The sequence below is a fragment of the Elaeis guineensis genome, chromosome 8 (assembly GCF_000442705.2).
Source record: "Elaeis guineensis isolate ETL-2024a chromosome 8, EG11, whole genome shotgun sequence".
Lineage (NCBI taxonomy): Eukaryota > Viridiplantae > Streptophyta > Magnoliopsida > Arecales > Arecaceae > Elaeis > Elaeis guineensis.
This window is the reverse complement of record NC_026000.2, coordinates 23,703,050-23,726,811: the sequence shown is the minus strand read 5'-3', so window position 1 is coordinate 23,726,811 and position 23,762 is coordinate 23,703,050. Positions and strand designations below refer to the sequence as shown.

The window sequence follows — 23,762 nt, the reverse complement described above, 5'->3', positions numbered from 1 at the left end:
TTTTTCAATGATATTGTTGCTGATGGTGACATTGTTTTCGGATAAATCATCGTGATAAGGTTGATAAAAGATAAGATGAAGAGAAGAAGAGAAGAGGGGATAGAGAAAGAGAAGCAGTGGTGCCGGAGGATGCTAGATATATTTAGGGAGGCCCACCACCAATGATGATGATGTTGTTGAAGATGTCGTTGTTGATGAAGCATAAGTTAAGTAAAGAGAAGAAAAAAGAGGAGGAGAGATAGAGGAAGGGAGAGAATGATGAAAATGTTAGAGGTATATAGGAGGCAGAGTGAGATGATTTTGATCTTTTACATAACGTGAATAATTTACTTATATTGTTAATTTAACTGAATATAGGTATAAATCTTTTAAATTATTGAATATAAATATGATAAACATAAATCTAAATAAGAATTTTTATAATTTATTCTAATATATTTTATTAATCTATTAATATATATCAATGGACATCGCAGGGAGGAAATGATAATCGTTGCAAGCAGAATGATGGGACGGCCCTAATGCCTATGCTGTTTCCGATACCAAATTCCAAGAATCCAACTAAAGATCACAACACATGGACTGGCACTTTCTTGCCACGATCATTCCCCCTCGTTCCCAGGTCCGGTGCATGTACGAGTGGTGGTTTTGACAAGTTTTGACAAAGCTTTTTGCTCGCACCAAGCTCCATATACTTGGTTCTAAGAATCACTGCTGATAATGGACTGGACTCATTCATCGAACCCTGCCAACTGGTAATCTATACCATCCCCCCTATCCGTCCGCCCCCCTCCAGCCAGCAATTAGACAGATTCCTCAGACCAAATGGGCCCACCTTCCTTTGTCGTTTAGAGCTATCCTATCTCCTCCTTTCTATTTAAACAGACCGGCCACTTATAGTCTTATCCATCTAAAGGCACAAGAAGAGCTACCAAACCAGCTTCACAGTGCCACGCCCTGCTCTCTCTCTCTCTCTCTCGTCTTTTATTCTTAGCCTCTCTTGGATGGGGATGGGGAGTATAATAATGGCGGGGGAGGAGGAGGCATGGCTTGCGATGGGGATAGTGGCGGTGGGGATGGTGTATGTGGTGGTGTTGGTGGTAGAGGCGATGGGGAGCAGGGCGGCGTCGCTTCTCCTCCCGTACTGCTGCTGCTGCTTCCCTACCCTGTTGCTTGTCCTTCCTGATCCGAAGAGCCTTCGCGTCGATCGCTCCTCCGGCGGCGAAGAAGCAGGGCTCCCGCACGGGGAAGACGCCCGGGTTTCCTGGTGCTGTCTTGGCACGTGAGTGTCCGTCGATGATGGATAGATGCATGTGGAGAGCTTCTATTTTTACTCTGTTTATTGATTTTGTTAGAGATTCAGATGTAAATTTAGGATTATAGGGATGTTCGCTGTAAAAATAATAATAATAATAATAGTAATAATAATTGTGATGGAATCCCTCCAAAGTGGGGAACAATCTTGCCTTGGGATGAAGGAGAAAGTTTCCAGTGACAATTTAAAAGTAAACTAAAGCTGCACTAAATTTTTTCTTTTTAAATGAAAAAGGCGATGGCTTTAGGGGAAAAAAAAAAAAATGGTAGAGATTATCCCTCAGGATCACTGCTCCGCTCAATGTAAACCTCCCGTGTGCTGAAGAGAGGGTACTGCAGTAGATCTTGTTCTCCTGGCTTGTGATAAACGCAATGTTCTAGTCAAATAAAATGTGGCTTAAGCCAAATTTGAAAACCACGTTTGTTTCGGGAGGTATATAAGACACTCCTGAAGCAAAAGTGCGATCATATCTTTGCTCATCGGAAGACTCTAGTACTCAGGTTAATCAAATGCAAATATGCTAATTTTTCAGAATTTCAGCTGTTTCCTAGTTGTTTCAGTGCAAGATTGAAAGCAGCTCACGATGTTTACGAAAAACCGCTTTTATTTATAAAATTGACAGCCCTTGTAATGGTTTTGGGCACTTTTTAAGGTTTTGTACATGTAACAGGCTTTTTAAGCAAACACTGTACTCTGTCACCTTTGTAGAATAATTTTTCTAAAATCAAATTTCCCCATCAGCTAAAGAAGCATTTTCTATTCAGTCTCTGTTCGGTAAACAGATCTGCACTTTTTATTATAACAACCAACAGTGGCGATTCCAACAGTCATTAGCAGGGCCTTAATTTGGGAGTACCAGTGTTATAGCAGAGGCTAATAGAAGACCAATACTTTATAGCGACCTGCTTTTGTGAGTTCGATGTCAACTATACTCTTCCATCCATGGTTAAGGCTCTGCCCCTTTGTTTTTTTTTTTTTTGGCAAAAAGAAAAAAAAAAAACTTAACATCTATCCTGTCAAGAAGCGAGTTACTATATCAGCATAATTTGCATATATATGGTGTTGTTGAAAACAGGCCAAGCTATCTCCATTCTTCATCTAGTGGGATGCAAGCACCTCATGGAGTGTGCCATGACAACTGTCAGACAACCCCAGGGCATCACTAGAATCTGGAAACTCATAACAGACTACTTTTCTTGCCTAAATGCTTCACCACTGGTAATGCATGTTTATATGTCATCAGTTCAGCTGTGATGACTGATGATCGCAGGAGTGCATAAGTACCAAATAAAGTTCACAAGATTGAAAAATATATTTAAAATATAGTTGGCAGAGATGCACTCTACCATTAGAATTAAATTGGTTGTGAATGTGAAGCACTTTGTGAAATGGATCAAATGTCTTGGTTCTGAAGTTTTCCAGCTTGAACCCAAAATACTTCATCCACAGCCACGAGCAGGGTGAAGCAACTCTTCTAAAAGGTCACGATCCCTCACTGTAATCAAGACTACAGTCAACATAAGAATGCAATTTGCAGTTATCCGCTTATTTCTTGATTCCGAGAAAGTGTTTAAAGTTATCGACAAATTACCTGCAAAATCTACCTTGTATGGAGAATGGCGTGCAATCTACTTTGTCAGAGTTGCCAAGGATCATATCAGTAACCATTTCAGCAGTACCCAATGCCTGAAGAAAAGCAACCAGGGCAGTAAAGGAAAATAGTCAACAAGCATTCTTCTTGGAACACAGATCTGTAAAAAGCATAGACTATAACATGAAATTTTTAATCAGCACTTCAAGTGCCATGAAGTTGCACCACCACCAACATAGTGAACAAGCACTTTTAAAATAAATAATAGTGACAAAAACTTGCTTTGGTAAAAGATCACAAGAAAGAAAGGTTGATGACAATGGATACTACTGGCCTTGCATCCATGCCATCTTTCCAGTATTTGTAAATAAGATGTTGTACCCGGGTTTTTCCACCATTTAACCATTCATGATACGTATATAACCTAAAAGTACTAAACCCTTGTTATGTGTAAATACCATTCATATTTTGGAATATGAACATTTTCTAGGTGGATAATATTCACTTTCCTTGATTTATGGCAGGATGTATTTATGATATTTATTATTGAGATGCCATACCCATTCTTTCTTGAATCCACAATCTTGACCAGAAGCTTCTGTCTTTTGATGAAAAACAAATTTGACTAATGCCCTAGAAAATGTGATTATCTTTTTAGACCGAACTGCCTACTTAACAGTTGATGCATAAAAGCACTAAATATACCCTTTGGTTAGATGGTAAATAAAGGACCTGATGCCAACCGGGACTCCATGCAGTCAAAGCTGCCCCAAGTTTGGAGCTCATGGTTTAGAATCCCAGCAAGGTACTAAGATAACAATAGGACCAAGCCCTAATGGTACCTAATGAAGGACAACTGCAGCTGTTTGTTTGAACCATCCTTTGGCAAAGTATAAGCCAAAGGCACTCCTTAGTATCAGCAATGAGTAGACAATGGATTATTAGCTCACATATCAAGAAATAGACAGTTTCTCTATGAAACTGAACAACACAAACTTGAAATCACAAAACTAAATCTAAGACAAGGCCAATGATATGGCATATGCAGGGCACGACAAGAATGTTGGAGAAGAACTAATATGACATAACTGTTTATAAATTGAAATTAAATCACTTTTACAAGTTATATTGGAGTTACCATTAAAAGTCCACTTCCTTCATGTCCAGTTGCAAGTAAAAGATTTGGCAAACTAGGAACAGGTCCAATGACTGGCTTCCCATCAGGCACTGGAATAAGCAAAAATGTTGTCATTGCTCTTTGCTTAAACTCTATCTTCATGCAAAAGATATTCAAGCTCAGAGGAACACTATAGACAGAAGCACACAATGCAGTAAGTTGGAGAGCATAAGGCATACTATAAGGACGGAGTCCTATTCTTATCTTTCTGTTTTGACTGACATCACAAGAAAGAGCTCGTAAAGCAGGAAAGAATTCTCCAGCCCGGTTCAATATTTGCTTGATGATTGATTCATCTACTTCAGTACTGAATCCAGTGAACTGGCGGCTACTCCCTGAAATGCAAAACTAGAAAAGAGATGAGAAAGCAACATATGTGATCAACAATAGCTAATGAAATTAACCTTACCACAGCCAAAACAAGGAAAAATATAAGAAATTAAAGAGGCACAGCTAGATGCTTCAGAAAATTCCATCTGAAACAAAAAACCATTTCAGGTCCCATGATAAAGGAAATGAAAAGAACCACTGTGGGATAAACTGAACCATCTATCGGCATCACAGTCACCTAGATTGCAGTCTCTGTTAATTCAAAAGACAGGTAATCACCAAGACTCGAAAACTTGGTTCCAGTTTTGGTTTCAGCGGGCTAAGAAAGTTCCAGTTTTGGCAACATCAGCTTTACTCTCAGTAGTTTTGGACTTAATTATTAAAATAGAAAATTCAATTTTTGCATAAAGGTAGATCGATGATGTGTAGTCTTTTAAAGAAATAAGTCAAAGGGGATAACATACCCAAAACAAGATTCTCCCTTGAATCCATAGTAGCTGTCATTGATATAGATGACAACTTCTGCGCATCTTCGTCTGCTTCTGAAGCCAAGGATGTGTAAGGCAAAGTAGCAGCTTGATGATCAATATACCCTACCTCCATCAGGCCATGGTTCAAGTGAATTTTATTGAATTTTTCCAACACAAGAAGATGGCCCTGATAAAGCAAGAGGATGGGATGCCCTTAGCCATTACTATACCATGCTTGTAGAATAAGTGTTAAATAGTACTTTTCAAGGTTAACAATATTAAGCTTCTTCTGTTCTCCCTTTTCCCTATACTTTGAGCCAAGGTACAGAAGCTTCAAATAAGCAACAAATGAATGTGAAAAAAGGTCACAGAGAGAACATTGCGACTGTCCCCTATGCCAGAAGGGGCAAATTTGCTGCCATAAAATGCCAACAAGAATAGATGCAATAATGGTTGAACATTTTGTCACTCAGCAAAACATTTTTCTGGTCGCTATTCACTCAAAATACTTACTCCAGTAGTGGTTACTTGCCAAGATGGAGTATGACCAACAATTCAACAGAGATGACCACAGAATAACAATCCTCCTAAACTTCGGGCAAAGTATGCAACAGACCACCTAAATGCAGGAATATAAGCATCATGATCCTATTCCATTTAAGAAAACTAAATGAAATTCCACATTATGCTGCGAGCCTACTTGGAAAAAACAAGCAGAATGAATACTATAAGAAACAGATGGAAACTATTGTTGTTTAAAGCACAGTTGAGACATCTGTCAACATATACAACAAGTAAAACTAATCTATAAACTTAATTTAGAATTAAATGGGCTTGATATAACACAAGAAAAATGGTTAAGAACAAAGTAATACACACAGATAAAAGCATGGTAGCTCTATACAACTAAAAGCCAGTATAGATACTGAAAAGAAACCTTTCGAGGCTTCACAGGCACATTTAGACCAGAATTTGGTTTTTCTATAAAGCTTTTCATCAAGGACCCACTCCAGGCACCTGCTGCCACTACAACAGCCTTCTTACCATACAGGATGTTCTGGGAAGTTTGGATGCCTTCAACTGCTCCAGTTCTCTCAGATCTGCAAGATATCATTTCAAGAAAGCAAACATGTAGACATGTATAAATATTCAGTCAAAAGAAATCAAGACATAGAGGCAAAATATCTGAGCCTGAACATAAGGAAAGAAAATAACATACCTTAATAACCGAATGGCAGGATTATTATAAAACTCTGCATATCTGCCTTCTGGAGAAAAATACTTATTACCCTACTACATTAAGGAAATTTTCATCAACCAATCATGCAGGTCATAGTGAATGTGGTCGAAGTTTGAAACAAAAGATTAAGAATTTGGCAGCAGAGGCACCTTTTCTATGAAAGCAACTGCCTGGAAAGCATCCAGCTGGCAGTCCTCTGGAAAAAATGCAGCTCCACTTTCCTCTCCAACCTCAAGTGCTGGTTCCTTTGAGTGCAGAGAAGAGGAAGACAAATATTCAGCCCTCAACCCAGCTCTGTTAAAAAGGTTGACCCTTAGCTCCAGCATGGCTAACTCGCTTGATGTTTTACCAATCAATAAGCTTCCTACCGATTAAAAAAATTATGACAATACGTTATCTTTTATAGAAACAAAGACTTTTAATAATTATGATAGCTCAACAGGAAAAAATTAAAAGAACTTAACAATATAATCGTAAGGCTTCCAAAAAGTGCTGCCACAACCCAATTACAAATCTTAAGATGATATTGACTCTAGGTATGTTTGTTTCATCAAGGATTGATGGATGAAGCAGATTGCTACTCACACCCAATAATCAAGTGCATAGGCAATCAGGGTCAGTAGTTCGATTTTCTAACTCAAGTAACGATCGACAACTGAGATTACAAGGAGAAAGTAGACTGTTGAATTATATAGTAGAAAAGGGAAGACATGTTGATCAAGAACCTTTCCATCCCAGGTTCTCATAATGATTCTTTGTCCTTTAATTGATATTTGATTGGTTCCAAGATATTCCTATTAGATTAATTCTGTGCAGGCTTCTCATGCTGATAACAGTGGATTGCTACAAAATGGTCTTAAAAGTGTAGATGATCATAAAACAGCACATCTTATGATTACATTGCTGTTGATTCAACCAGATGTGACATTATGGTTAGATCTTCACACAAGGAATCAAGGTGTATTGCTGTAGACTATATGTGGTAGTAAAACCCTCATCCATTTAAGGGATTGACTGAGGGAGACATCTTACACAAACTGAGATCTGATCCAGTGAGAGTCGGATTGAGGTTGTATCTTTCAGACGAACGAAGGACCCACCTTCCTTCGCATGAATCCACTGTTGATCACCCACCACAAAGATCTCAAAGTGCTCTGAATTTTGCCATTCAGCCACCTGCACAGTTCTCAAAGTGACCAGTGGATGATCTAATGGTTCACTCGTGCAAAGAAAGGTGAGTCCTTCTTTGCATGAAAGATACACCCCCACCAATGAGAGGCATTCCTCATCTTGAAATAACTTTCGGTAGAAGAGGACATAGTTCTATTTGTTGTGACAATGAAGATGTGGAGCACTATGTCTTTGTCATAGGTAAGCACCATTATCACAGGTAAGTGACCATAAAAACAATATAACACACGAAACTTCTGGTTACATTGTTCCATACATCATCTTTGTGTGAAGGCCATAGGTGTTGCTTTTGCCCTCACTATATGTGAACCAACATTCCCCACCTATCAGTGAAATATGTAGTTCACTGGTAGCCTTTCAATGATTAAGCACACAGTGATCCCCCAGGACCCCCACCCCTCACAGGCTCCCTAAAATTCTGATTTTGGAACGTCACATAGATGGTATATACATGGGCAGCGTTGTTCTAAAAGAGATCTTACTCGCAGTGACAGTAACTTGCATTTCTTATGATTCATAGGTTAAGCAAAAACAGAGCTCAAGAATGCAGGAACAGATAGCCATTCCCAAGAATAACACTCCTGTGCTGAACTTGGAAGTTTCATTGAAAGAAACCCAATAAAAATCACAACTTTACGATAAAAAACCTGTTTTCTTCCAACCCATAACATCTAGTGGATCCATTCCCTGGCGCTTCATACTATCAGCCAGCTCCTCCCACAGCTGTTTGCTTCTCATCCCGAGCTCCCATGTATCACTACCCGGAGTCTTGTTTGCCAACCAAATATACCCTTGCCCTGATGACATCAAGAACAATCAAACTATAGACATCACAATATATAGAAAGATCGAGAAAGCTAAGGTTCTTTAAGGAAGCCAAAACCCTAGCTCACCAGCACCAGTGGCGCCGGAGCAGGGCACGCCAGCGTCCACCACGGCGACGGAGAGGCTCGAGGAGAGAAGCAGCTGCCGCGCGATCGTCAGTCCGATAATCCCGGCGCCGACCACCACCACGTCGTGCTCGGATCGCTGCAGCGACACCGGAGTGACGGATCGGGGACGCCGGACCTCGAGAGAACGGATCTTTCGGAATGATCGGGTGCGAGTTCCCCTCGAGTTGAAGAGGGAACGAGGTAGGACGGCGGGACCGGGCGAGAATAGAAGACCTCGGAGCTCCGGGCTGGGTTTCGGAGAGCTCAGGGAGATGGACGCCATTCTCTTGCTCACTTGGGGCGAGAGAGAGATATCGAGCTGGGAAGGAGGCGGCGGATGATCGATGTAGGTTGACTTCCCGATTTCTCCCTTCGGTCGGAGAAGGTACAACTTGGACTGGGCCCCTCCTTTTAGAAGATTGGGGACTAAATTTTGACTCAAGACGACGTCCATCAATTTCACCAATTATACCAACTGATACGATTCACTATATTTGGGATACGATGACAAAAAATTTTAAAGAAAAAATCTGTAAGTTGAACGAGGATTGAGCAAGATTTGCCGGATTTACGATTTTTATTTATTGCGACCAATTCGAATCCGAAGATGATGAATTTTTGGACGAAATCTTTCATTTTCGTTCGGTAATTTGTGCTAGGGGCTCGGCTTCCACTCACTTAGTGAAGTAGTCGATGGCGATGACTATGAACTTTCTTTGGCAGATGTCGGAAGGAAGGGACCGAATATGTCGACCCCTCACTGGGCGAAGGGCCACGGGGCGACGATAGGATGATTTGGCTGGCAGGTCAGTGTTGTATGTTGGTGTACCTCTGACATGCCTCACACTTCCGAACCAACTCAGCTGCATCCTTCCTCATAGTGGGCCAGTAGTAACCCTGCCGCAGGACTTTGTAGGCCAAAGATTTGCCTCCCAGATGATTTCCGCAGATCCCCTCGTGTACTTCTCTGAGCGCATAATCCGCGTCGGTCGGTCCCAAGCATCTGAGCAAGAGAAGGGAGAACGACCTTTTATAGAGTCGGCCATCCATTATCACGTATTGGGAGGCCGACCATCGGAGTCGTCTGGCCTCCGTGGGATCTTCAGGGCTAATCCCGTCGGTCAGGTACCGAGCAATCGGATCCATCCAGCTTGGTTCGGTGCCAGTTGCAGCACCTCCTCGGCCTTGTCGATGCTCGACTGCTCGAGACTCTCCACGAACGTCCGGCCCAAAGCATCGTGAGCTGAAGTCGTCAGTCTGGAGAGTGCATCGGCCCGAGCATTCTCCGACCTAGGGATGTGAGAGATCTCAAAATATCCAAGGCGTGCCGCAAGGTCTTTCACCTTCTGGAGATATTTTGCCATAGTCGGGTCTCGCACCTCGAATTCGCCCTTGACTTGGCCCACGATCAGCTGAGAATCGGAGAAGACCCGGAGGCTGTCGATCCCAAGCTCCTTCGCCATCCTCAAGCCGCGAGGAGTGCTTCATACTCGGCTTGATTGTTGGAAGCTTTAAAGTCGAATCGGAGGGCGTACTCAGTGACCATCCCTTCTGAGTTGGTGAGCAGGAGTCCGACCCCGCTCCCCCGAGCATTTGAAGCTCCGTCGATGTGCAGTACCCAGGTGGACCCCGGGTCGGGCTCGGAGATCGCAGCTCCTCCGGGGTTTCCGCCTTCCGACCCTTGGTCGGTTGTCGGGCACTCCGCAATAAAGTCGGCCAAGACCTGGGCCTTCAGGGCGGGTCGTGGTCGGTACTGTATGTCAAACTTGCTGAGCTTCATCGCCCATTTCGCCAGTTGTCCCGATGTGTCGGGTCGGTGCAATATCGCCTCAAGGGCTGGTTGGTGAGGACCACAATGGCATGCGCTTGGAAGTATGGACGGAGTCGTTGTGCAGACACGGTCAGGGCGAATATCATCTTCTCCGTCTCCATGTACCGAGCTTCAGCACCGCGGAGCACTTTGCTGGTGTAGTATATAGGTTGATGAATTTGGCTCTCGTTCTCTCGGACGAGCACCGAGCTAACCACCTCGGGAGAAGTGGCCAAATAGAGATACAGCGTCTCTCTGACTTCCGGCTTCACAAGCAGCAGCGGGAAAGCTAGGTACTTTTTCAGGTCCTCGAAGGCCTGTTGGCACTCATCCGACCAAGAGAAGCCCCTCACCTGCCTCAGGTTTTGAAGAACGGGAGGCATCTTTCAGCCGATCGAGAGATGAATCGGCTGAGGGCGATGATTTTTTTGTTTAGCTGCTAGACCTCCTTCTTGGTGTCTAGGTGCCGCATGTCGATGATTGCCTTTATTTTCTCAGGATTGGCCTCGATTCCACGTTGAGAAATGAGAAACCCGAGAAACTTCTCCGAAGTCTCTCCGAAGGCGCACTTAATCGGATTCAGCTTCATCGGTGTTGTCGTAGAGTGAGAAAAGCTTCCTCAAGATCTTGAACATGATCTGTAGTCTGCGCGCTCTTTACCAGCATGTCGTCCACATACACTTCCATATTGTGCCCAATCTGGTCTTTGAAGATCTTATTGACGAGTCGCTGGTAGGTGGCTCCGGCGTTCTTCAGTCCGAAGGGCATTACTCTGTAGCAGTAGAGGCCCTTTGCGATCACGAAGGCGGTGTACTCCTCATCCTCGGGCGCCATCCGGATCTGATTATATCCGACAAAAGCGTCCATGAAGCTGAGTAGTCGGTGGCCGGACGTCGCGTCTACCAGTTGGTCGATTTTTAGGAGTGGAAAGCTGTCCTTCGGACAGGCGCGGTTTAGGTCGGTATAGTCGATGCAAATCCTCCAACTTCCGTTGGCCTTTTTCACCATGACGATATTGGCGAGCCAATCGGGATATGTAGTTTCTCTGATGAAGCCTGCCTCGAGTAGCTTGTCCACTTCTTCGTCGATGGCCTTCTATTTTTCAGGAGCAAAAGACGTTTCTTCTGCCTCACCGGCTCCTCGCCGGGTCGATGTTGAGTCGGTGTGTTATTATCTCCGGAGGGATGCCCGACATATCCGCTGCCGACCAAGCGAATACGTCGACATTGGCCTTCAGTAGCTCCACCAACTGTCGTCGCTCGGGTTGGGTAATTGAGATCCGACCCATACCATTCGTTCTGGATTCCCCGTTATCGGGATGGGAACAAGCTGTTTGGCCGGTTCACCTCGTTTTCCTCTTCCCGTTGGTCCAACTTGTCGACTGTCAGGGAGCCCTTCAACTCGTTGCTTTGAGCGGAGATCTGGAAGCATCGCCGAGCAAGCTGTTGATCCCCGCGCATCTCTCCGACTCCATTTTTGGTCGGAAACCAGACCAGGAGATGATACATCGAAACTATTGCCCTGAGGGCGTTTAGTCCGGATCTTCCAAGTATGGCATTGTAGGCCGAAGGCACTTGGACGACCGCGAAGATCAAGTGGACTGTACTCTGTCGGGATTTGGTTCCAGCCGTTACGGGCAAAGTAACTTCCCCTTCCACCATGACAGCATCTCCAGCAAAGCCTATTAGGGGTGTAGAGACTCTTTTGAGCCGATCGGCGACAGTCGCATCCGGGAGAAAGTCGAGTAAAATAAAATGTTCGTTGAACTTTCATTATCTACAAAGATTTTTTTACATCATAATTTACTATTATTGCCGAGACAACAACAGCATCGTCATGGGAGTTTGTATACCCCGAACATCTTATCTGTAAAGGTAATTTCGCCATCTGGGCGTAGCTTCTTCGTCGGCTCCCCTCCAGCAGACGTCCCCGGGCCCAGTCGTTTGGAGATCATATTGATGACCCCGATCGTAGGTTGGTTAGTCGTTACTTCTTTAGTCGGCTGGGGTCTCGATCAGTGACGGGCCGGGTCGGCGGGTTCCTCCAAAATTTGCCGAGATATCTCCGGCGTATGAGGGCCTCGATCTCATCCTTGAGTTGGATGCACTGCTCGGTGTTGTGACCATGGCCCCGATGAAATCAACAGTACTTTCGTCGGTCGAGGCCCTTTGCCTTCAGAGGCGGAGGCCGTCATAGATATTCTTCCCCTTCGATCTCCATCAAAATCTGCGCACGAGGAGCAGAGAGAGGAGTATAGGAGTCATACCTGGGGTGCGTCGGCCTCGGACTCCGCCGTCGAGGCGACCTCTGGTTCCGTCGCGGGGGTGAGGCCCGACTGTCGGTCGGGGGCCTGCTAGGCTCAGCAGGGGCCCGACCCTTCTTTCGCTTGTCCTTCGGGCCCTTGAACTCAGTCAGGCGTCGGTCGGAAGCTCCTTCGTCTGTGCGCATGTACTTGTACGCATGCTCCAGCAGTTCAACGTACGTTCGGGGGAGGGTCTTGTCCAAGGAGTATGTGAATCGGGATGCCCTCAACCCCCGCTTCATGGTCGAGATGGCCATGTCTTCATTGAGATCCCGGACCTCAAGCGTGGCCGCGTTAAATCACGCCACGAAGTGTCGGAGCATCTCATTTTCTCCCTATTTGAGGGAGAAGAGGCTGTCCGAGGTTCGTGGTGGCTTCCGACTGGTGCTAAAGTGGGCCACGAAAGAGTGCTCGAGCTGCCCAAAGGAGTGGATACTTCTGATCGAAGATCGGAGTACCAGGCCCTGGCAGCTTTGCGAAGCGTGCGGGGAAGCCGATGCAAAGAAGAGCATCGGTCGCCCCTTGGATCGTCATGAGAGCCTTGTAGCTCTCCAAGTGGTCGACTGGGTCGGTGGAGCCATCGTAAGGCTCCACATGTGGCATCTTGAACCGACTGGAGATCGGTTCGTCGAGGATGAGTCGGGAGAGAGGTTGGGCGGTCTGGAAGTCAATGTCGTTCGAGGATTTCTGTCCGTCCACCTGCAGCTTGGCAAGCCGACGGTCGATTTTTTCGAACCTACGTTCGTAGTCGTCGACCCGTCGATGCTGAGAGACCCCGGGGGTGGAGTCTCCTGATGAATACGAGAGGGAGGCAGACGGTGTTCGCGGCCGCTTCTCCTTCCTTGCTCGTTCCAGGTGGAAGTAGACGATCGTCGGGACTGACGGGCATCATGCCGTGGCCGCCTCTCCTCCTCTCGGTGGGAGCGCTGTGATAGGTGCTCCCGAGGAGGTGACGGAGACTGACGGGGCACCGGTGGCTGCTCCTGGAGGGCATCGGGTGTACCGTCGGTTGCCCCACCGACGAGGGTGGCAACCGGATCGGTTGTTGTTGAAGGCCCTTGACCGCGTCCGTCAACATGGTCATCTGCCGCACGATCATCCGATCTGTGCCTCCGTGGTCACCGCAGGATGCGGAGAGCTAGGTTCCGCCATGGAGGGTGGAGGAGAGGCCTCTTCCCGACGGAAAGAGTACCTCGTCGATCCGGTGACCCTCAACCGTTGAGCTCTTGTTCTTGTCATCTCGACAGATGTTTCGAGTTCCGTGGGGGTTGTAATCCCTGGTGCTGTCCGCTTCCCCTTCCTGGTGTGCCAAAATCTGTTGCGGCCAATCCCCTCATCGCCTGGTCGCCGGGAACGAGCGCCTGCAAAAGAAGTCCGCACTGACCGGAGGTAACTCCGGCGGGGACCCTCCGACGGTCAAGTCAGAGAGGAGACTAGGCAACAGTAGAAAAGAATCAAGGAGCTCAACGAGAGAGGGTGAGAGCGAGAGCTAGAGAGGAAGAGTTCAAAGATTTCGAAAAGACCTCCTCAGCAATGTTGCCTTCTCCGATTTATAGTGGAGCGCGGCATGGCACCGTCATTAATGGTGCAGATAATGGAAGAATTATCAAATTATCGAGGACTGTCAGAGTCACCGTGAGGTTGTCAAATCATCGTGGGGCTGTCAAATCGCTAGGATTGACCCATGCCTTAGGTGGGATAATGCCCCAAGGCGGCTGTGCTGCATGCCGTTGCTAGGATCGACAGTCTTCAGTAGTCGTACGGCGTTTGAAGGAGCCGACCGACTGTATGTCGTGCCTGGTTGAGGAAGTCGGGCGAACCCCCAGGGATCCTCCGATGGTCAGTCGGGCAGACACTTAGGGACCCTCCGACGGTCAGTCGGGTGCCTTACAAGAGTCGGATATTGGGCTCCCCAGTTCGGCTAGTCGGGGGAGAGAGAGTCGGCCCGACCGACATAGGTTCGGTCGGGCGGCGTCGGCAGTCGTCGATCGGCAGAGTTGGGTGCTGGTCAGGCGGGTCCAATAGTTAGTCGGCGTGGGAGGAAAGATCGGTATATCCCAACACTATTTATTGATAAAGATCTACTGCTAGAAGACTCCGATCCAAGGTGAATGGATGTGGTTAGTCCTTTCGACATGGAGGTTAACATCTATTTGAGGGCTTGGGCTCCTTGAGAAATTTGAAAAGAAAGTTCACTCTCCTCGCTCCCCAAAAATTTTTCGGTAGAAATCTTTTGATAGTTAAGTGAGATGAAGTTTAAGAACAATAGAGGAAAAAAATTCGAAGTGAAAAAATAGATCCATTCTCTTTCAAAAAAAAAAATTATCTAAGAATTCCTATGCCCCTTTTTATATATAGGAGGATAATCATGCATTACCTCCAAATTGGATAATGGAAGCGGAAAATCAATACCTACTCGTGGATAGTGGGTTACATGCATTATTTACATAAAATTAGCTTACATATCCATAATTAAAAGAAATTGCCAGAGATTTTTGGAGATTTCTTGGGGCAATCTTTATTTCTATAACATCCGACTAACTCAGGATTTCATCTCTTGTTATGGGCATAGTTCCGACATCAGGAGATCAATAAAAGTCTGAGTTGAAGATTGGATGATGGCCGATATTGAGTCGATTATCTAGTCTTTTATTTCAATCTCTAAGAGGGTCCTTTGGCCATCTTAAAAGTTGTCGGTATTAAGTCCGAGAAATGTGTTCGGTTATAACTCGATGGAGAAAGGTTGAGGTCAGATGGTAAATTCTCTCTATAATACTTGCCCTCACTTCCAAGCCCGAAATAATAAATGTGGTAAATTCTTTCTAAAATACTTGCCCTCACTTCCAAGTTCGAAATAATAAAATTACTTCCGCAAAGAAAGTAGCTGATTACAGGACTTAACCTCGATCTTTGATTCAACTTTAAAACCAAATTATTTAATTCTTATTATTCAGCGTAGGAAATTTTAGAATCTCGTTAATGCGCCACTTCGTGAGTCTTGCTACAATTATAAGATATGAGCGGTTCGAAGTGCTATGACATAATGATTTGAAGAAAGAGCCGACAATTATTTTTAGACTTATCATGACTCACCATGTGTCAATCATTGATAGGTCTTATATTGCCTGTCATGGATCGACTTATATGGTCTAATATAGAGGAGGTGTGGTGAAGAGCCGCATGATCCGATGATTTTGATGCATACCACATGGCAATAATCAAGCAGCACAAAAACTTAATCTAAACCATCAATGTATAGTATAAATAGGCTTTTTTTTTGCCGTCTCTTTTTCTATTTGCATAGACAAATTCTAGTTGCCCTTGGCCCTTGTTGCCGTGGCCTCCAGATCACCATCTTCTCCAATGCCAGCGAACCTTTAGGCTTTCACAACTCTTTTCCTGATTGGTCTTCCATCTACTGAGCTTGTTTTTTCCTATGTTTTTTTTTTTTTTGGATTTTTGCTTGCTCTAGTTCCCTTCGGTTTTCAGAGTGTATCTTGAATCCGCATACAATAATATCTACCAAGTAATTATGACATGGAATAATTCCTTAAATTGGCCGATGCCATTATAGTGCGTGACGTAGCTAGCCATACTAATATATAACTTGGACCCAATCTAAGTCCACTACCATGGGATTCAGTACCATCGCGTGCAAGGCACGAACGTTGGGGGAGAAACCGTGGGTACTCCCTTTGGACTAAGAAAGGAAAAAGAAATCTCCTATGGTACCATCTTTTGAGGGAAATGGCTTTTGGTGGGTAATTAATTGCCACTTCTTGATTGACCAAGAAATCAAAGTACTGCGTATTGATAAGTTATTAACCTCAAACCAAGGACTCTAAAATTTTTTATTCTAACATATCCTTTTTGTACTATTGATGAGAGGGCATCATATGTTGCTTAATTATGATGCCATGTTTATGATACTTTGGGGGACGGTATTACCATGCGAACTATTAGGTTATATATGTTATAAGATATTTTTGGAGAGCAACTCTTTGTTAACAAGCATAGTTGGCCACATAGAGCAACAGTCTACAATTATGCAATAATGATGATTTTGGAGAATTTAGATTACGTAGTTCACTTAATAGTATTAACTTAATTAAAAATCACATTACTATTGCTATAACCATGTTTTGTCATCTTTAACACAACACAAAAATATATTAAAAATGAATATCTATATTAGATACACAATATTACCAAACTAATGAGGCTTGGTTCATTTAGTTGGCACCCTTGTCCCGATGCGCAGCTCTCTTATTTCTTTAATTTTTGATGACACATGCGTTGCTATTCAAAAATTTAGTATATGAAGATATAAATATTAGATTTTTATACTAGGTTTTCTTTGACAAATCAACAATAACATTGATGCATATCTCAAATTAATTTGTAGAGATTATTTTACTATATGATATGCCAACATATCATATAGTTATCAAAAGATATGATATCTGTAAAGCTATTGTATTTTTCTATTAATATAGAAAAATAAATGATGTTGTTGCTCTAAGCTATTAATAGCCTTTGCTATATGGGAGTGGCATCATAGTTTTAACATAGCACAACAAGATGGTTTGGCTTAGCAGGGAACAGCTAATACAAACTTACATTCGTTATAACACTTCAACTGGAGGACACAAGGTGGTCATATGGAAATTATGGCTAAGGTCCGGGTATCAATTTCCCCTTTCTGAAAACCATGCTTGGCAAGCAAGCTAGGCCAACTTTGTTCTGCTGATCAGTTCCATCATACCAGTATGACATTGATACTGACTTTAGCAAGATGAGAATCCATGTATCTAATATATCTTAAGAAAAATGCTTTAATGACTCACAAATATCACTTAAAAAGTCATTCAACCAGCATTAAATTCTCAGTGCTCCCTTTGAATTGGTACGGTGAGATGTGAAGTTGACAACGGAAGATCGATGGGCTCAAAATAAAATAATATTATATTTTTTGAAAATATTTAGAGATTTAAAATGTTAATTATTCCACTGCACAATGATTTTATGGGTATTTATAGTCACTAGAAAAATTTACTGGATACAATACATCACTAAATAAGCATTTATAACACTTCTTCCCAAGAACCATAAATATATTCTGAAATTAATACATAATTACTCATGCACCTTCTAGATAATGAAAGTTTCTATATGACTCTTAGACTTCCAAAATTTTTAGACTTTCAATAATAATAATAATAATATAATTAAGTTTACTTACTAACACCTCCTTAAATTTAATTGTATTCCATCCTTCATGCCAAGTAAATTCTTGAGTTGTGAAATAATGCTGCAAATGGTTTGGTGAAGATATCCACCACTTAATTTTGAGACTTACATAAATTAGCTTTACATCCTTCTTCTTCACATGATTTCGAATAAAATGGTGCCAGATGTCAATTTGCTTGCTCTTTTCGTGAAGTATTGGATTTATAGCCAAACTAATTACAGATTTGCTATCAACACCAATTTGTGTAGCTTCAACTTGTGGAAAGTGTATCTCCTTAAGTAAATTTCTTAGTCAAATTGCATAACACACAAAATGGTGCCGCAATATGCTCAGCTTCACATATAGAGAGAGTAACAATTAACTGCTTTTTGAAAATCCAAGTGAATGCCGTATCACCCATATAAAAAATAAATCTAGTAGTACTTTTTCTATCATCAAAGTCTTCTCCCAAATCGCTATTAGAAAAATCATAAAGTTGAAAATTGTTAGAAGATGAATATAATAGACCATGAGAGATGATACCTCGAATATAGCAAAGAATTCTCTTAGTGGCTTTCCAATATGTAGATTTTGGTTCTTTCATGTATCTACTAACCAATCCAATTCTATAAAGAATGTTTGGTCTTGTACAAGTCAAGTATCTCAAACTTCCAACCAAGCTTTTGTAAAGAGTAGGATCCACCACTTTGCCTTCATCATATTTAGATAACTTCACTCTATAATCAACGGGAGTGCTTATTAACTTGCAATCTTCCATCTTGAATTTCTTTAAAAGCTTCTTTACATAAGCTTTTTATGACACAAAGATGCCTTTTTTTATTTGCTTTATTTTCAAGCCAAGGAAGTAGGTCATAAGCCTCATGTCCATCATCTCAAACTCCCGAAATATGGTTAGTTTGAATTTCTCAAATATTTATGGATTATTTTCTGTAAAAATAAGATCATCCACATACAAAGCAACAAACAAAATATCTCCATTTTTTTCTTTTACATATAAGGCATGCTCAAAAGGACATTACACAAAATCATTAACCTTAAAGTAAGCATCAATGTGGCTATTCCAAGCTTTTGGAGCTTGTTTCAAGCCATATAATTCTTTCTTTAATTTTAAGACTTTTCTTTCGTACCCCTTCTTCACATAACCCATAGGTTGCTCTACATAAACTTTTTCATCAAGAAATTCATTCAAAAAAGCCAATTTGACATCCATTTAATATATTTGCCATTGATTTTGAATAGTAATAGAAAATAGCAATCTAATAGTCTCCATATGAGCAACAGGTACAAATACTTGTCATAGTCGATGCCGGCTTATTACTTGTATCCTTTAGCCACCAATCTTGCTTTGTATTTTTTCACTTCTCTTTAAGCATTCTTCTTAATTTTGTAAACCCACTTCACACCAACGGGTTCATGTCCTTTAAGAAGATTGACATATTCCCATGTGTCATTCTTTTCTATGGCTTTGATCTCTTCATCCATAGCTTTCCTCCATCTTTCATCCTCTTTTGCTTCTTTATAAGAAATAGTTTCTTGATTAGCAAGTAGACAAATAAGATTAAGCTCATCCGTTACCTCATAGAGCTGTTTAATGGATCTTGTCTTTTGTATTCTTGGAAAAACTTCCTTGAAGGGGGAAGTTGTTAATATTGTAAGAGATGATGGTGGCGAGGTGATCTTCTCTTGCTCTTCTTCTTCTTCATGAATATACATTTCTTGATTTTCTTCCCAATTCCAAGCTCCTTCTTCATGGAACTCCACATCTCGACTTATAATTAGGTTCTTGGTTGTTGGATCTAGAAGCTTGTAAGCTTTTGATCTTGCATCATAGCCAATAAAAACATATTTGGCACTCTTATCTCCTAACTTCATCCTCCTTTGATCTGGTACATGCACATAGGCAAGACAGCTGAAGACTTTTAAGTGTGAAACATTTGGCCTCCTACCACTCAATGCTTCTTGTGGAGTCATATCTTTCAAGCTCTTTATTGGACATCTATTGAGTAAATAAATAGCGTAGTCCATGGCTTCTGCCCAAAACTCCTTAGGTAGATTTTTACTCTTCAACATGCTGCGAACTATTTCAAGAATAGTCCGATTTTTTTCTTCACCACACCATTTTGTTGAGATGAATATGGTGCCATCAATAGCTGCCGAATGCTATGCTCACTACAATAATTTTCAAAGGCTTTAGATGTGAATTCTTTACCATGATCTGATCGAAGTACCTTGATGTGATAGCCATTTTGATTTTTTACCATATTTTTGAACTTTTTGAAGACTTCAAATGCATTGGATTTCTCCTTCAGGAAATAAATCCATGTCTTCTTGCTATAACTATCAATCAATGTTAGAAAATAACGATTATCTCCAAATAATATTGGAGTGATTGGCCCATAAATATTGGTGTGGATGAGCTCAAGAGGCTTCTTTGCATAGTATGATGCCTCTTTAGAAAAACTCCTTGATTGTTTGCTAAGAACACATCCTTCACAAAATTGATTGGGAGAATCAATATGAGGCAAGCCTTTCATCATGTTCTTTGTAGAGAGTTGTTTGAGACCACCAAAATGAAGATGTTCATATCTCAAATGCCATAGCCATAAAAGATCTTTCACACAAGCATTTAAACATTTAGAAGGAACATGCTTGATATTCAATAAGGACATTCTATTATTGGTCATTCGAATATGAGCAAGCAACTTATTGTTTTGATTTCTCAAGAAGTGACTTCTATCTTTCATGTATGTAGTATAGCCCTTCTCCAAAAGTTGTCCCATACTTAAAATATTACTTATCATACTTGGCACATAATAAACTTCAGAAATGAATTGATGACTTTTATCTTTTAATTGAATAAAAATTTTACCTTTGCCTTTCATCGATACTTTAGAAGAATCTCCAAAAGAGACATGACCATCCACGGATTCATCTAGCTCCACAAACATTGTTGGAACTTGTGTCCCAAAGCCAATCGTCAGTCTATTGATGATTGTGCTTATCATTGTAGTTGTATATGAATTATTGAATTAATAAATATTATTTAATTTTTCATCACTGTGTACATCTTATTTTAAACTCCTGTTATGTGATGAAGTTCTTAGGACTATTTGATTCGATATAGGAGAATATATCATTTAGTCCTTAAATCAGTTCGTGATCAAAAGATATGCTATTACTAGGACGATAGACATATCAAGTGTAGATCATTGTGTGTCATATAGGTTGGTTGTCCTCTTAATCAAGGAGCGTGGAGACGCTGGTATGGCATATAGGTGAAATATAGGAGTAATTTTACTGAACGTGACCAACTTCGGAGTACTCTGCTGTCAAGAGTCACTCTAAAAGAATATAAGTATAAGTGTCCCTGCAACCTGAGATCACTACGGTGACTTGTAAGTAACTCACTATGCTTTGATATCGGACTACCTGAATTTCTAATTCAGCGATGAAAGATTTTTGAGCATAGTCAAGTACTTGTGAAGTTGATGTGTGAGTCAAGATAGAATTGATCCCTCCGAATAAGTAGGAGTTAATGTATTAGTGTATTTTAATTCAGTAAAATCTTGATCGGGATAATCCATGTGATGAATTTTAAAAATTGAAATACAATGTGGATGACCATATCAGAATTGGCGGTTAAATCTTAAATCACCTTGAGCATTTGGGTTAAAAGAATGAATTATACGGTAACTATATTCAAATAGGTTCTTGAGTGTTGCTGAGCATAAATTCGGTCTATCCGAATATGGGTACCATTGCTAGATGGTTACTCCAATTGGTACAAGAATCAGTTTCTGTGCTAGTGGCTTAGGTTTGAACCTATGAAGTCACATACATTAGAAGTTTCTCTCCATCACTTAGCTAATCTGAAGAGTCCCAGTCAATGGAGACTTTGATGAAGAGTCCCACTTGACGGAGACTCTACTGAAGAGTCCCACTGGATGGAGACTCTAGAGAAGAGTCCCACTAGATTTTGACTCTATCATTAATGAAAGATTAATTAGTGATTAGATTACAAATTAACTCAATTTGATTGAGCATTAAAGTCTAGATCAAGTCTGATTGAATTTGATTCAATCAGGTCAAGTCTGATTAGGTTATGAGATGACCTAATCAGTAAGGAAGAAATGATCTTGATTTGATCAGATATATGGCTCAATTAATTTATTAATTTGATCAAATTTAATTGAGATTATAAGAGTCTAATTAGATTAGGTTCATTATATTTTATTTGGATCTAATTAGATGAGATTGAAAGAAATCTAATTGGTTAAATCCTAGAGTCCCAAATGAGTAGGACTCTATTCCTTGCGCCATCTAAATTGTTTTTTCTGCCATCTAAATTGTCTCACATCTTTTCTTACTGCACAAAATCAGTTTGTACATGAGAAAATCAAAAAATAATTCTTCTTTTATCGCTCATTAAGGATAGAAATTGATCGATTTTGATTTGAATTCAAATTAGTTTGAATTTCAACTTAAAATCTTATCCATATCCTTCCACACGTTGGCTGCTTTTGAAGGGGTCTATTGTGTACGAGAAAAAGAGGTCTTTCTAACTGATTTTCATATCCAATTTTTTCTGGTAAGTCCCTCTTTAAGTTAGATAAAGGTGAGAAAAAGTTAGAGTCAAATTGAAATTCAAAAGAGTTTGAATTACAACAAACTCCAGCCCTTATCTTATTTTATCTGGTTTGTGCAACAACCATAAAAAGGCCATAATTTTGTGTGCCAAAAAAGAGAGCTCTTCACCATGAGATATCAGAGAGAAATAAGGTCAAAAATACTTCTTTGAGATATGAGGATTGGATGGATTTCCTTCCTCCTTGGCATGAACAAAAGAGGAGACCATTCTCCTCTTGGGTGAGAGACCTGGAACTGTTCTAGGTTTTTGGGTGAGAAAAAAACCAAAGAGAAGAGAGTCTTCATCTAAATTTTCTCTACCATCCAGCATACTTCTCTGATCCATCTTCGATATTGAAAAGGTTCGAGGTGATCGAAGAAGGTGATCAAGTTAGATCTACCATTAAAAGCCGACTGTATGAGCTAGCACTTCCATAGAGGGCTGATCGGTCTAAGGGACTTTGTGTGGACTATCTGTAGAGACCGAATGCTTGTGTGACTGTTCGATATCAGTGAGAGCTTCATACCATACTTACCAGCAGTGAAAATCATCAACCCATAAAAAGGTGATGAGTTTTGAACTCTACCGATATAATCTAAAGGTTAGATCAAATTTAAGACATCGATGTGATCGATGCAGTTTTTTATTTTATTTTAAATTTTTTATATAAATTTTTTATGTCATAGATCCTTAATGATAGTTTAGATCTGATATAAAATATATTTAGAAGATTAAAATATTTAATCTTTTATTATTTCACTGTAAAATTTTAAAAATACATGCTTTGAACTACCCATTTTTTCCTTCATATGGTATTAGAGCCAAGTTTCTTATGACATAAATTTTTTACATATAATTTGATTTTAATTATTTAGATTAGATTTAAATAGTTAATTTTGAATTTGAGTAGTATAGTAATCTGATTGGATAGATCCTCATAGCCATTTGGTCATAGGAGAAATCAAGATTTTACTATCCTATTTATCTATTCGATGGGATCTTCTATGGCGTGTAGGGGTGCTGCATGATTTTTTTCATGATGATGAACAATGAAAAAAATTTTAAAATTTTATTTTAGATCTGAAATAATGTATATTAGATCTAAAATTAAAATTTTGATTATTAGATGATTGATTATAAAAATATTTTATAAAATTAAAAATTATTTTCAAACACCGAACCCGAACCCATATCAATCCAAAACTTAATTGAGAATTAAGCGATCTAGATTTGAGAATCAAAGATCTAAGGCATTAATTTCATAACTCATGGGTTAATGGGTTAGCTCGAGTCAAGTTCATTTAACTAGGTTAGACCTAGGGTTAGAAATCATTGATAATGGACCATGTTAGTAATTGATCAAATCTAATTAAAAGTTAATTCTGATTGGGTTAATTTCTTCTCTTGATCAATTTTAATAGTTGTAGTTGGTCAAGTTCATATCTTTGATTAGACCAATATGGACTTTGATCGTAGCTCCGTAGTCGAATCCAAGTCTATAAGTTGATCAAATTGAAAATGACTAA

General features: G+C 41.0%; 1 protein-coding gene across 2 annotated transcripts; it reads right to left on the bottom strand.

The window, feature by feature from the left end:
• Window positions 1–2,608: 2,608 nt before the first annotated feature.
• On the bottom strand, window positions 2,609–8,703 carry LOC105034286 (uncharacterized). 2 transcript variants are annotated; one of them, XM_010909370.4, is made up of 10 exons: window positions 8,208–8,703; window positions 7,962–8,111; window positions 6,273–6,487; window positions 6,103–6,173; window positions 5,821–5,983; window positions 4,878–5,070; window positions 4,263–4,418; window positions 4,045–4,133; window positions 2,907–3,001; window positions 2,609–2,822 (listed from the first exon to the last, which is right to left on the bottom strand). In XM_010909370.4, exons 1-10 carry the CDS (start codon window positions 8,698–8,700, stop codon window positions 2,798–2,800), a joined length of 1,650 nt encoding a protein of 549 aa, XP_010907672.2. In that variant the 5' UTR covers window positions 8,701–8,703; the 3' UTR covers window positions 2,609–2,797. The 2 variants fall into 2 exon arrangements, with proteins under 2 accessions (XP_010907672.2, XP_010907673.2); XM_010909371.4 differs by having other exon boundaries at window positions 2,609–2,810.
• Window positions 8,704–23,762: the final 15,059 nt, after the last annotated feature.

Excerpts from the sequence above, each read along its gene's own strand:
- LOC105034286 (XM_010909370.4), bottom strand. The coding sequence starts at position 8,700 with ATGGACGTCGTCTTGAGTCAAAATTTAGTCCCCAATCTTCTAAAAGGA. Across the intron at positions 5,984-6,102 it reads CCTGCCATTCGGTTATTAAG|ATCTGAGAGAACTGGAGCAG; the intron begins GTATGTTATTTT and ends GATATCTTGCAG. Across the intron at positions 4,419-4,877 it reads AAGGGAGAATCTTGTTTTGG|GGAGTAGCCGCCAGTTCACT; the intron begins GTATGTTATCCC and ends TTTGCATTTCAG.